At 51.7% G+C, this 13,327-nt stretch overlaps 1 protein-coding gene across 2 annotated transcripts in view; it reads left to right on the forward strand.

Annotated features, from left to right (window-relative positions):
* The first annotated feature begins 2,656 nt into the window (after positions 1-2,656).
* Positions 2,657-13,327, forward strand: part of CERK (ceramide kinase) — a 66,450-nt gene continuing 55,779 nt past the window's right edge. The window contains exon 1 of one of the 2 annotated variants that reach the window (XM_044777655.2): positions 2,657-2,933. In XM_044777655.2, the coding sequence (XP_044633590.2) occupies positions 2,801-2,933 (133 nt within the window). In that variant the 5' untranslated portion in view covers positions 2,657-2,800. The remainder of the gene's footprint in view (positions 2,934-13,327) is intronic. The other variant, XM_044777641.2, reaches the window with a different exon arrangement.

The raw sequence follows: 13,327 nt of genomic DNA on the forward strand, positions 1-13,327 counted from the left end.
TCCAGTCCACAGAAGCTGGAGGCCCAGGGCAAGGTGCCAGCAGAGCTGGCGTCCTCTGAGGCGTCTTTCCCTAGCTGGTGGACCACTGTCCTCTTCACACGTGTGAGTGCCTCTGCTCTCTCTGCGTGTCCAAATTTCCTCTTATAAGGACACCAGTCAGGTTGGGTTAGGGCCCACCCATATGGCCTCATTCGACCTCCATCACCTCTTTGAAGGCCCCGTCTCCAAATACAGTCACATTCTGAGGTCCCGGAGGTTAGGGCTGAAACATGGGACTTTGATGGGGACACAATTCAGCCCATAAGAGCCACTGAGGGCCCTTGGGCCTGGCCTGAGTCTACCAAGTGATGAAGCGGGGCTGGGGGGGTGGCGTCCCTCCTCCGGGCCTCAGCAGTGTTTTGTAGTTGATAGCGCCACCTCCCCTCCAGAGCTCCTTGAGGGCGAGGCGGGATCTGTGTCCTCTCTGGGCCCCACCTCTGGCTCCAGGATTTTATGAGCTGACGAGTGGCTTTAAAGGATGGCTAAATGAATAACTGAGGGGGGGCAGAAGCAGCCTGGCCCTGGGAGGCCATGGGAGGCGGCCTGACAGCGAGGCTGGCCTTTCTGAGCCCCTACCCACCGGCCCTTTCCAGCCATGCCTCTTCACTGCAGCAGTGGCAACACCAGCCCCCAAAGCTGCTGGCACACGGTTTCCAAAGAAGCCCCATAGCCACATTTCCTGAGCCTCAGAGCAGCAGCCAATGGAGGGAGGAGGCCGGGCAGGCCTTGCTGCAGGCCACCCCACTGTGCCGGGAGATCAGGTAGGGCTTGCCCAAGGGCAGTGCTAGGGCGCACACCCCGGCTTTCTGTCCTATCCTCACTCTCCCAACTCCCCAGTCCCCGCCTGAACGGGGGCTGGGCTCCCAGCGAGGAGTGAATCACAGGGAGCTGGCAGGATAAGACCTGTACCTATGGCTACCCAGTGCCAGGCACAGGCAGCAAGTCCGCGCGCCTGCCCTTCCGCCCTCTGCAGGGGAGGCTCCTGAGGAAGAGCCAAGGAGAAGCAGGGCTGGGCAGGGAGAGCTGACAGGGAGGCAGGTGGCCTGGGCCCCCCGAGTCAGCCTTCTGTCTGCTTCTGAGCCCTGTGCCTTTGGGCGAGTTACTCAAATTCTCTGAGCCGCAGCTTCTTCATGGATGAGTCTGGGGCAAATGTACTCCTGTAACAAATATCAGAGTGCCTACTATGTGCTCCGACTGTTTTCAGCCCTGGGGTTACAGGGATAGATAGGTCCACATCTTCACAGAGCTGAGGGGCCCCACATGCTCAGGGAGCAGGGCTGGAGTCCCGCTGGGGTCGGGGTGGGATGGGGTGGTCCATTTAGCTGGGTGGTCAGGGAAGGCCCCCCTGTGGAGAGGGAAGGTTTGAGCAGGGCAGGGGGATGAGGAAGAGAATCTGGGGTCCCTGGGGTGATGCCTGTCCGAAAAATGCTCAGAAGGGCTGCTCCCTCTCCTTGGGCCTGCTCAGGAGGGGAGGGCTCAGCCGTCTGCCCCCACCCCCAGCTTTCTCCCAGGACCCTAGGAGGAAGCCCTCCCCTCCTGCCAGCCTGCAGGCCCCCTCCCCTCGGTGCTTTCCCTGGGCAGCTCACACTGCAGCACCTTCCCTAGCAGGCCAGCCATGAGCACCAAGGGCAGTGGCTACAGGGGCTGTGGGACCCCTAGCTGCTCTCTGCAGGCCCAGCACAGGCCGCCCACACATACTCCAGTGGGCCTCTAAGCTATGCCTCTGCTCCCTGTGACCAGACATGCCTCCCCAGGGGGACTCTATCCTCAGCCCGGCTGTGCAGCCACAGGGGGACCCTTGACCCAGACTTTATAGTTCAAATGCTGGCTCCAGCCCTTACTGCGGAACCCCAGTGACTAAAACTGTCCCCGTCGGGAATGTGGGGATGCTGCAGCACCTGCCTCCCTGCGTGGTCTGAGGATGGGCCTCTAAGTGGAGCGAGGCCGTAGCCATTTCCACGCCGAGTCCAATAGGGCCCACTTCTCCCGTGGGTGCGTGCCTCGGCCATAAGGCTCTCAAGCTTATTTCCGAGAGGAGGGCAGGGCATCCAAGAGGCGACGTGATGGCCAAAGTCACACCGCCGGTTGCTGCCGCATCCGGATTGGCGAGGATTCCTTGGCGCCCACCCCAGGGCCAGGCCTGCCTGAGGCCCAAGGCCTCCCGCCGCCCCCACAGGACCGCCCAGAAAGCCTTTCTGGGCCACTAGAAGCCTGGGCCACCCCGACTCGCCTGTCATTACGACCCGCCAGGGAGGCGCTACCGAGCTCCACGCCCGAGGGAGGCGCCTGGGGCCCGGACCCTAAGACCAGCTGGAAAGGGAAGCCGCCTCCTCTTGGGCCTGAGCCCGCGGAGGGCACGGCCAGACCCCCGCCCAGCCCCCTCCCCCAGCACCCGGCCCCTTCCCCGCCCCCTCTCGTCCCGCCACCTCACCCCCTGCCCTCTCTTCGCCCGCAGTCCTCACCCCCCTGACGCTCTTCTCTCCCCCGCATTCCCGCCACCCGGCCCCCTCCTCGTCGCCCCCGCCCGGACCCTCCTCTCCCCGGCCCAGTCCCTCCCCGGCCCCCTCCGGCCCCTCCTCGGTCCCCGCGGCCGCTCTGCGTACGGGGTGACGCAGCGCCGCCAGCCCGCCCGCCCCGCGCTCCGCCGCCGCCGCGCCCCGCCGGGCTCCAGGGGCCGCTAACGGTCCCGCGCCCCTCGGCGTCCCCCGGCGCCCCGGCGCCCCCCGCCCCGCCGACCGCGGCGCCGGCGAGCGCTGGCGCGATGGGGGCGGCGGAGCCGCTGAGCTCGGTGCTGTGGGTGAAGCAGCGGCTCTGCGCCGTGAGCCTGGACCCCGCGCGCGCGCTGCTGAGCTGGTGGCGGAGCCGGGGGCCCGGGGCCGGCGTCCCCGGCGCGGGTGAGTGTCCGCCGGCCCGCGGCTCGGCCAGGGGGACCGGGGCGCGCCGGGCAGGGAGGGGGACCCGGGAGGAAGAGGTCGGGGCAGGCGGAGGAGGGGGCCCGGGAGGCCCCGGGGACGGGAGGCTGGGAGGTGGAACGCAGGCCCGGCCGTGGGGCCGGGGTCTCGGCGGCAGCTGGCGGGGAAACGTCCTGGGCGCCCGGGTGTATACACTCCGGGGACGGGCATGACAAAGAGCGAGCCGGGAAGGTGCCGGCAGGGAGCGCAGGAGTCTGGGCGCCGGCGGTCTCCTGTGGGGATGCGACCCTGGAGGGCGAGGCGTGGGGTCGTGACTGCCAGTAGGGTCGCGGGCCGGGAGATGTCCCATTCCCCAGGCCTGCCCGCGGCTATCTCAAGGGCACCATCTGGACGAGAGTGATTATGGAGCGATGCGGAGGGCGGGTGCCGACGCCGTGAATTCGGTTTCAGTTTCACCCAAGGACAGATGCTTTTCTTTAGCGGGGATCCAAAACCGAGAAGGCGCCCTTGCAGGGTATGGAATTCCTGTTGTAGAGTGACAGAAGGGGCTCCTGCCCTTCTGTCCGAGATGTGCTCCCTGGGGGGCGGGGGGTGATTTTGGTGCAACGGGCTGGACGCATGGTCTCCAGAGGCCCTCCCCATGTGGAGAAGTGTAATTTAGATAAAAATGGAAGGGACACACCCAGCCCTGGCCCTGGGGGCACAGAGCGGTGGATGGGATGGACGAGGGCACTCTCCCTCCCCAAGGCGAAGGGACTCCCTGGCAGGGCTGTCTGGGGGCAGAAGGATGGGCAGAGGGGTATCAAGGAGATGTCATCTGATCCTGGGAAGGAGGAGGATTACAGAAGGCCCGTGTTTGGACAGTGAGAAGGGGTGGCAGCCACAGCCGGGGACACCCAGGGCTGGCCAGTGTGGGCATCTTCTCCTTCATTCATTTGTCTTCCACAAGTTTTTATTGAGGGCTTCTTGGGGAGGGCCCGGGCGTGTCCTAGCTCTGGCTCAGTGCATATGACAAAGTCCCTGCCACAATGGGGCATTTTCCATTAAAGAGAGAGACACAGGGGAACACATGGGGGCAGGGATGACTGAGGAGAGCCCCGCAGGGTGCTGGCAGGTGGCTCTGGTACAGGTGGTCCCAGCAGCCCTCACTCACATGGTAGCATCTGGCCAGACACCTGGACAGACTTGTGCACCAAGGGCAGAGATGATCCAGGCAGGAAGACAGCTAGTGTAGTGCAAAGGCCCCAAGACTGGCCAGGAGGCAGTTGTGGGTGTGGCAGGAGGAGGGAGGTGGGGGAGGGGACATGGGGCTGTTTGGGTCACAGGGGCTGAGAAGGGGGCTTGACTTTTTACTGTGAGTGCAACGGGAGCCCCTGGAGGGTTTCATCCAGCTTAACATCCTTAAAGGATCCGTGTGGCCTCTGTGGGGAGGAGACGACAGGAGGGACCAGGAACTGCAGTTAGGAGGCTGTTGGCCTCGTCCAGGCAGGAGCGATGGCGAATGGGGCTGGGGCTGCGTGAACTGGATAAGGCGAGCCAGGGGAATGTGGTCCAGATGGGTGGTCGACTGAAGTCGCTGTGGGAGGAGCAGGGATTTATTTCCTGTTGTTGGAGGTGGGTGTGGTGGAGATCAGGATTCTCATGTGAGCAGAGTTTGGGTTGCCCTTTAGATGCCTGGGGACAGTCGGGGATGCTATGGTGGGTGCTGCAGGCACTTTCCAACCCTGAGGTTTCGAGGCTCTGCAGGTGGGGGGAGGGGCAGAGCTGGAACATTGTCCGGCCAAGGTTAAGGGTGGCCAGGGGCCCACACTTGGCATCACCAGAAGCAGCGTCTGCAGAGAGCTTATCTGTCTTGGGTGTCCGAGGGCTTACGTATAATCTTTCTGACATCCCCTTTGGGAGAAATGTCATGCCGCCCCCATGTATAGTTCTTGCTCTCTAATGCTAAGGTGAACAGACAAGCTGGCCTGGCCCCAAGGGCTTTTGGGCTTTCCTGTAAATCTCTCGGCTTAAGGATGACGACACTCCTGCTTCCTGGGGCTCTTCTGTGTGAGCCACCACCGAGCCGCTATCTGCTGTTCTGTGTCACATTCAAACATGATGGATCCCTGCGGGCCAGCGATTCCCGTATTTTATGAATGAAGGGACTGAGATGTAGAGAGTTTAAGTAACTGGCCCAGCTAGTGGTCAAACTGGGAGCTTGGTGGCTCCAACTCCAGGCACTGTGCTTATAAGCAGTGGGCAGTGTGGCCTCCCTCAGGCCGGAGAGGCCACATGGACGATGGACAGACCCCACCCAAGTGGGAGGTCCTGGTGGGAGGTCACTCGTTGCCTGCTTTCAGCGTTGGCATCTTCGCCTAGCTGCCATTCTGGTTTCTGGTCAGCAGATTCTGGGTTCGTTTGGAGGCAGTGTCCACCCTCGTTCTGCTTGTTTTTGCTGGCTGCTCACTCCCACCCGTGCCATCCTCTTTCCCAGAATGGTTGTTGCTTCACTCCGACAAATCAGGGAGGCGCTTTTGTACAGGTTCATCCAGAGCTTGCTGACTCCCCTGCCAAGAGCTTGGTCCCCTCCCTGGAGAGGCCGGGACTGTGGGAGCCCAGGCCGGGGGGCTTCCTCCAGGGAGAAGCCTGTTCTCATCACACTCTGTGCTCTCCAACACGATGTGAAAACACTGCATTAGCAGCGCAGAGACACAGCTGCACCAGCTCTTGGGTTTTCTTCCTGTCTCTGCTGCCCCGGAAGGCATCAGGCCCACAGTTGAGGATTTCGTGCTCGAGGTCAGCAGGGTCAGCGGGGAGGCATGGAGCAGTCCACGGGGCGTTTAGTCCAGTTCACGAAGTGGTAGTGCCCAGGTGTGTCTGGACAGGCCTGGATGGACTGTGGCTGGTGGGGGAGCGAAGGAGGGTGGAGGATTTGCAAAAACAGCTCTAGCAGGACCTGCCATGGAGCTCTGGGAGACAGACGAGTAAGGAGTGAGTTGAGAATACCTTAAAAAGGAGAGAGAAGGGAGCTGCGCTGGGGCCACTGTGTGCACGGGCCTAAGTATGGTCACTTAGGTTATTTCATCTGATCCTCTCAGTTTCTCCGTACCATCACTCCTATTTTCGGACGTGAAGACTGGCAGCCATGACTCGATCGCTCTTGGAGGCGCATGATGTAGAAAAGGAAGCTGGCTTTTAACCCAGCCACATGCTTTTTCTTCTTTGGGTCCCCGTGCTGGGCACATGGCTCTGTGTTCGAGAGCAAAGGAGGGAGTAGGAATTTGGAAGGGCAGTTTTCTGGACCCATAGGGTCTGCACCTAAGGAAGCTATGAGCAAGCAACTGCTCCTGGGGCCGCCAGCCTGGTCGGAAGTGAGGCAGACTGAAAACAGGAAACCCTGACAGAGGTTTCTCAAAGTTGGTCCAACTAGTTGAACTTGAAACAGGCTGAAATTATAGCTGGGTTATACCCCCAGGCTGCAGGAAAATGCACTCAAGTAGACTCTGAATGTGTTCTTTCAGGGTTGGGGCTGGGAGTGTACGTGTGTGCGTGGCTGGTAGTGGGCCGCTTGGCCATGTCACTGCTGTATTTGTAAAGCACGTCCCCAACGCTCCCCACGCAGTGCCCAGAAAACAGAGGCAAGCCACAGATACTTAACAAGTTTTTTTCTGCTTACAAAAGTAATTCATGTTGATTTAATAAAATCTAGAAAACACCAGAAGAGCACACAGGAAAAAACATCCTCAGTCTTACACTTAAACAGTGAATAATATTTGGTGTTTGTGTCTACGTAAAATATATGAAAGAAAAGCTGGGGAAATATTCTGCAGAATGTTTTCCATATTACTATTTACTCTGTTAAGACGTGATTTTTAAAAATCAACTTTTTGAGGTATAATTTGCATACAATAAAATTCACACATTTTAAGGGTATAGTTTGGTGAATTTTGATAAATTTGGGCACCTGCCTAAGCATCACCCCAATCAAGATGCAGAACTCCGGCATCGCCCCCGGCCTCCCCTGCCGTGTGACTCAGTCTCTGGCCTGTTCTAGCACCAGGGACTGCCTCCACCATAATCGATTTTCATATAAATGGAGTCTGCAATATGCACTCTTTTCATGTCTGGCTACTTTATCTCTCTCTCCCCCCATTCACCATGTATCAGTGGTTCCTTCTTTCTTGTTAGTTGTGGGAGGATACCGGTCTGTTTATCCATTCACCTGGTGGTGGACTTCTGGACCGTTTCCAGTTTTTGGCTGTATGAATAAAGACGCTTTGATCATTTGTGTGCAAGTCCCATTGAAGGCACATGCTTTCATCTCTCTTGGATACATGTTTAGGAGTAGAAGCCTGGTCAAAGGAAAATGTGTATCTTAAGACGTGATTTTTATTGGTTGTGCAGTGTTTTACTACAGGGACATTACAAATGCTGTTTTTATTGATTGATGATGGTAAAACTTTCTCAAAATCAGAATCAGATGTATTACAAATTTTCATGTAAAAATAAGTTATTGCAAGAACATAGAGGACAATGTATAGTCTTGCAATAGGGGAAGAGCTTCCTTACCAAGATGGAATCCAGAAAGAATAAAGAAAAAGCTAGGTTATTTGACTAAATAAAAATCTCACAATTTCTTTTGTAAGATTCCATAAGTGAAAAAATGACAGGGTGCTGGGCCCGTGGCCAAGTGGTTAAGTTCGCGCGCTCCACTTTGGCGGCCGAGGGTTGCGCTGGTTCGGATCCTGGGTGCGGACATGGCACTGCTCATCAGGCCACGCTGAGGCGGCGTCCCACATAGCACAACCAGACACACTCACAACTAGAAGATACAACTACGTACTGGGGGGCTTTGCGGAAAAGAAGAAAAAAAAAGAAGAAGATTGGCAACAGATGTTAGCTCAGGTGCAAATCTTTAAAAAAAAATGATGGAGGTGATATTTGCAACAAATATGATAGTCAAATGATTAAATTTTTTAAATTAAACATATAAAAATTGATAAGAAAAAAACAATCCATTAGAGAAATAGCAACAGATGTATGTAGGCCATTCACAGAAAAAGAATTTAAAAATGGATGATGAGCATCTGAATAGAGAGTGAAACCAAGCAGCAATAAGATACTGTTTTTCACCCAGTGGGTTAAGGGGCAGAACAGCTGGCAGAGGGGCATATGAGCTGCTGTACTGTTTTTGGAAATTAATCTGGCAATATTTTGAAAATGTAGAAAACATATATCCTTTGATCCATCAATCTCATGTTTGACCCTCCATCCTAAGAAAGAACACTAATATTGAAGGAACTGCCTTGCATAGATACTCTAGAATATATGTTTTCTGTGTATTTGTTAAGATACTGCTAATATTTTCTACTTTCACCCCCATCCCGTTTAATTTTCTTCTACAACAGTCTAGACTTCGGCATAGTGCAGTTTTCTGGAGAGTGCGGTTGGTTTCTGCCTTCTGCTGCTATTCCGCGGGCAAGGTGCACAGGTCCAGGAGGAGGCCTGCTTCCCTTCACCATCTCACCTGACTTCACGGGCTCAGCCTCAGCACCATGCGGACTTCTTCGAACGCTTTCTCTTCTGTGCTGACTTCGCTTGAGCTTTGTTCCAAGTTGTTCACGACGTTCCCTCTGGAGACAGCCAGCATGTCAGACCCAGCCCAGCCAGCTGCAGGGTTCTCGCGTCCGCCCCCTACCGAGTCCTCTCACTGCTCCTCCCTCCGTTCCCACTGACCTTGGCCCTTTTTGCCACATCTGTGCTGCTCGCTGCCCCGCGCGGCACCCGTGCTGCGCTGCCGCGGTCGGGGCTCCCCGCGATCTGACCTCGCATCCGCCCCCTGCTCCCCTCCCGTCCCCTCTGCCTGAAGTCTGCCCCGTGTCCCCTCGTTCAAGCCTTCAGCAACCTTTGCTTTAGCTGTTCCGTGTAGCTCTGCTTGCGCCTCTCTGCTGGTGAGTTCTTTCTCCCTTGTGTTAGGGGTTTTGCTTGTTGTGCTGAGCAGTGGGCACGCAGCTCAGGGCCCGGCCGGCCCATGCGGCCCCCTCGCGGCGGTGGACTGGGTCGGGGCGCCTTGCGGGGCCCTGCCGCGGGGCGAGAACGTTGCCGGGAGAGGGTTCCAGGGATTTCTTGCTCTGTTCCTTCTCGAAGCTCCTTCACTTTTCTCCAAAGGGATGTGGTTTTGAAACCATTGGGAATGGCTGGGAAGCCGAATAATTTAAGCCCCGCAGGTGCTACACCATCCTAAAGTGTGACCACAAATCCCGAAGTGCGGCTATCAGATGTCCAGCCAGCGGGCGCTAGGGAGGTCTGACCTACGCTGCTGCGTGAGGTCAGCAGTGATGTAGATGGTCAGACTAGAGAGAGCCGATGACCCGCGCATTCTGATACAGAGGAATCTCGGTGTATCTGAACAGCAAATAAATGGCAATCCTGTCTACCTGTTTCAGAAAAAAGAAAGAATGTCTTTCCAGATTGCACATGAGTCGCTATGGGAAGAGGTGTGCAGGCTTTTGTGGTTTCAAAAGCAGCTGTCAGCAAAGCAGTCCTCCTTGCCTCCTTACTGTCAGATTACATGATTTAGCAGTAGCTGAACATGGTCATAAAAATCGTAATTATTCTGAGATTATTCCAAGGTTAACTTTTATTCTTACTCCAAAATAGGTCAGTAAACATTTTCTTAAAGGGCCAGATAGCAACTATTTTAGGCATTGTGGGTCTCAGTTTCTCAACTCTGCTGTTTTAGCACAAAAGCCGTTATGGACAGGTGTAAAGGAATGCACGTGGCTGTGTGCCAATAAAACTTTATTTACTAAAGCAGGAGGCTGGCTGGCCTTGACCTGCGGTTTGCTGGCCCTGCTCTAAATCGTTGTTAGTAAAGGAGGAATAACAATGTGATGGATTATAAAAGCGGCTAATCCAGACGATTTAGATACCTTGACCTTTAAAACAAACACGTGGTCATTGGGAAAAACCGCTACTGCAGTGTGGGGAACACACTCCTCGGGGTTGCAGTCCAGCTGTGCATCTGTCCGAAAGCAGAGAGCCCATCAAATGAGCATAAGTTTAAGACTCCTCCTCCCAGCAGCACAGTCATTGGCAGACTGACCTTAGGCATCAGAATTGGTCCAATTCGTTTCTCTCTAACTGGTTCCATACGGACCTGCCCACATCAACCCAGTTTTGAATTAACTCAAGAATGAAAGGAGCATGTTGGAGTGATGTGGTCTAACTTGGTATACGTTCCAACGGCACCTGAACCGAATGTGTGTTCTGCTGTTGTTGTGTGTGGGTGGAGTGTCGTAGAAGTGACTGGATCCTGTTGGTGGAGGGTGGCGTTGAGTTCTTTCATATCCTTGCTGGTTTTCTGTCTAGTTGTTCTGTGAGTTGTTGAGAGACGGGTGTTGAAGTCTCCAACTATAATTATGGACTTCTCTATTTTGCCTTTTAGTTCTATCAGCTTTTGCTTTACATATTTTCCTGCTCTGCTGTTTGGTGCATACACATTCAGGATTGCTATGTTTTCATTTTGGATTGACCCCCTGTCAGATACATGATTTGCAAATGTTTTCTCCCAGTTAGTGTGCTGTCTTTTCATTTTGATCCTGGTTTCCTTTGCCCTGAAGAAGCTCTTTAGTCTGATAAAGTCCCACTTGTTTATTCTTTTGTTTCCCTTGTCTGAGTAGACATGGTACTCGAAAAGATCCTTCTAAGACCAGTGTCAAAGAGTGTACTGCCTATGTTTTCTTCTAGGAGTTTTATGGTTTCAGATCTTACCTTCAAGTCTTTGATCCATTTTGAGTTAATTTTTGTGTATGGTGAAAGATAATGGTCTGCTGTCATTCTTTTGCATGTGGCTGTCCAGTTTTCCCAAAACCATTTATTGAAGAGACTTTCCTTTCTCTATTGTATGTTCTTAGCTTCTTTGCTGAAGATTAGCTGTGGATAGATGTGTGGTTTTATTTCTGGGCTCTTGATTCTGTTCCATTGATCTGTGCACCTGTTTTTGTGCCAGTACCATGCTGTTTTGACTGCTGTAGCTTTGTAGTATATTTTGAGGTCAGGGATTGTGATGCCTCCAGCTTTGTTCTTTTTTCTCAGGATTGCTTTAGCTATTTGGAATCTTTTGTTGCCCCATGTGAATTTTAAGATTCTTTGTTCTATTTCTGTGAAGAATGTCTTTGGGATTCTGATTGGGATCACACTGAATCTGCAGATTGCTTTAGGTAGAATGGACATTTTAACTATGTTTATTCTTCCAGTCCATGTCCATGGAAGATCTTTCCTTTTCTTTATGTCATCATCGATTTCTTTCAATAGTGTCTTACAGTTTTCATTGTATAGGTATTTCACCTCCTTGGTTAAATTTACTTCTAGATATTTTATTCTTTTTGTTGTGATTGTAAATGGGATTGTATTCTTGAGTTCTCTTTCTGTTAGCCGTTATTAGAGTACAGAAATGCAACTGATTTTTGTAAGTTGATTTTATACCCTGCAGCTTTGCTCTAGTTGTTGACTCTTTCTTTCTTTTTTCCTTTTTTTTTTTTTTTTGGTGAGGAAGATTGGCCCTGAGCTAACATCTCTTGCCAGTCTTCTTCTTTTTGCTTGAGGAAGATTGTTGCTGAGCTAACATCTGTGCCAATCTTCCTCTGTTTTGTGTGTGGGACAAATTTGTATGTTTTGTATGTTGTCACAGCTTGAGGAGCTTGAGAAGCGGTGTGTAGATCCACACCCAGGATCTGAACCTGTGAACCCTGGTCCACCGAAGCAGAGCACGCAAACTTAACCACTACACTACCAGGCCAACAGCTGTTGATTATTTCTAATAGTTTTCTGAGGGATTGTTTAGGATTTTCTATATATAAAATCATGTCATCTGCAAACAGAGAGAGTTTCACTTCTTCACTGCCTGTTTGGATTCCTTCTATTTCTTTTCCTCGCCTAATTGCTCTGGCCAAAACCTCCAGTATTATGTTGACTAGGAGTGGACGCTCTTGTCTTGTTCCTATTCTCAGAGAGATGGCATTCAGTTTTTCCCCACTGAGTATGATGTTGGCTATGGGTTTGTCATATATGGCCTTATTATCTTGAGGTACTTTCCTTTTATACCCATTTTATTGAGAGTTTTTATCAAAAATGGGTGTTGGATCTTATCAAATGCTTTCTCTGTGTCTATTGAGATGATCATGTGGTTTTTCTTCCTTGTTTTGTTAATGTGATATATCACATTGATTGATTTGCGGATGTTGAACCATCTCTGTGTCCCTGGTATCAATCCCACTTGATCATGGTGTATGATCTTTTTAATGTATTGCTGTATTCAATTTGCCAATATTTTGTTGAGGATTTTTGCATCTACCTTCATCAGTGATATTGGTCTGTAATTTTCTTTCTTTGTGTTGTCTTTGTCTGGCTTTGGTATCAGGGTGATGTTGGCCTCGTAGAATGAGTTAGGAAGTGTTCCAGCTTCCTCAAATTTTTGGAATAGTTTGAGAAAGATAGATATTAAGTCTTCTTTGAATGTTTGGTAGAATTCTCCAGAGAAGCCATCTGACCCTGGACTTTCATTTTTGGGAAGGTTTTTGATTACTGTTTCAATCTCTTTACTTGTGATTGGTCTATTCAGATTCTCTGTTTCTTCTTGATTCAGTTTTTGGAGGTTGTATGAGTCTAAGAATTTATCCATTTCTTCTAGATTGTCCAATTTGTTGGCATATAGTTTTTCATAGTATTCTCTTATAGTCCTTTGTATCTCTGTGGTATCCATTGTAATTTCTCCTCTTTCATTTCTAATTTTATTTATTTGAGACTTTTCTCTCTTTTTCTTGGTGAGTGTGGCTAAGGGTTTGTCAATTTTGTGTATCTTCTCAAAGAACCAGCTTTTTGTTTCATTGATCCTTTCTACTGCTTTTCTTCTTTCAATGTCATTTATTTCTGCTCTAATTTTTATTATTTTCCTCCTTCTGCTGCTTTGGGCTTTGTTCCTTCTTCTTTTTCTAATTCTCTTAGGTGTACTTCAAGATTGCTTACTTGAGATTTTTCTTTTTTGTTTGTTAAGGTGGGCCTGTATCACTATGAATTTCCCTCTTAGGACCACTTTTGCTGCATCCCATATGAGTTGGTATGGTATATTTTCATTTCATTTGTCTCCAGATATTTTTTGATTTATCCTTTAATTTCTTGAATGATCCATTTGTTGTTCAGTGGCAGGTTGTTTAGTCTCCACATCTTTGTCACTCCCATATTTTTTCTTTTTTTAAAAAAAGATTTGTTTTCCTTTTTCTTCCCAAAGCCCCCTGGTACATAGTTGTATATTTTCAGTTGTGGGTTCTTCTAGTTGTGGTATGTGGGACGCTGCCTCAGCATGGCTTGATGAGCGGCGCCATGTCTGTGCCCAG

The sequence above is a fragment of the Equus asinus genome, chromosome 4 (assembly GCF_041296235.1).
Source record: "Equus asinus isolate D_3611 breed Donkey chromosome 4, EquAss-T2T_v2, whole genome shotgun sequence".
Taxonomy (NCBI): domain Eukaryota; kingdom Metazoa; phylum Chordata; class Mammalia; order Perissodactyla; family Equidae; genus Equus; species Equus asinus.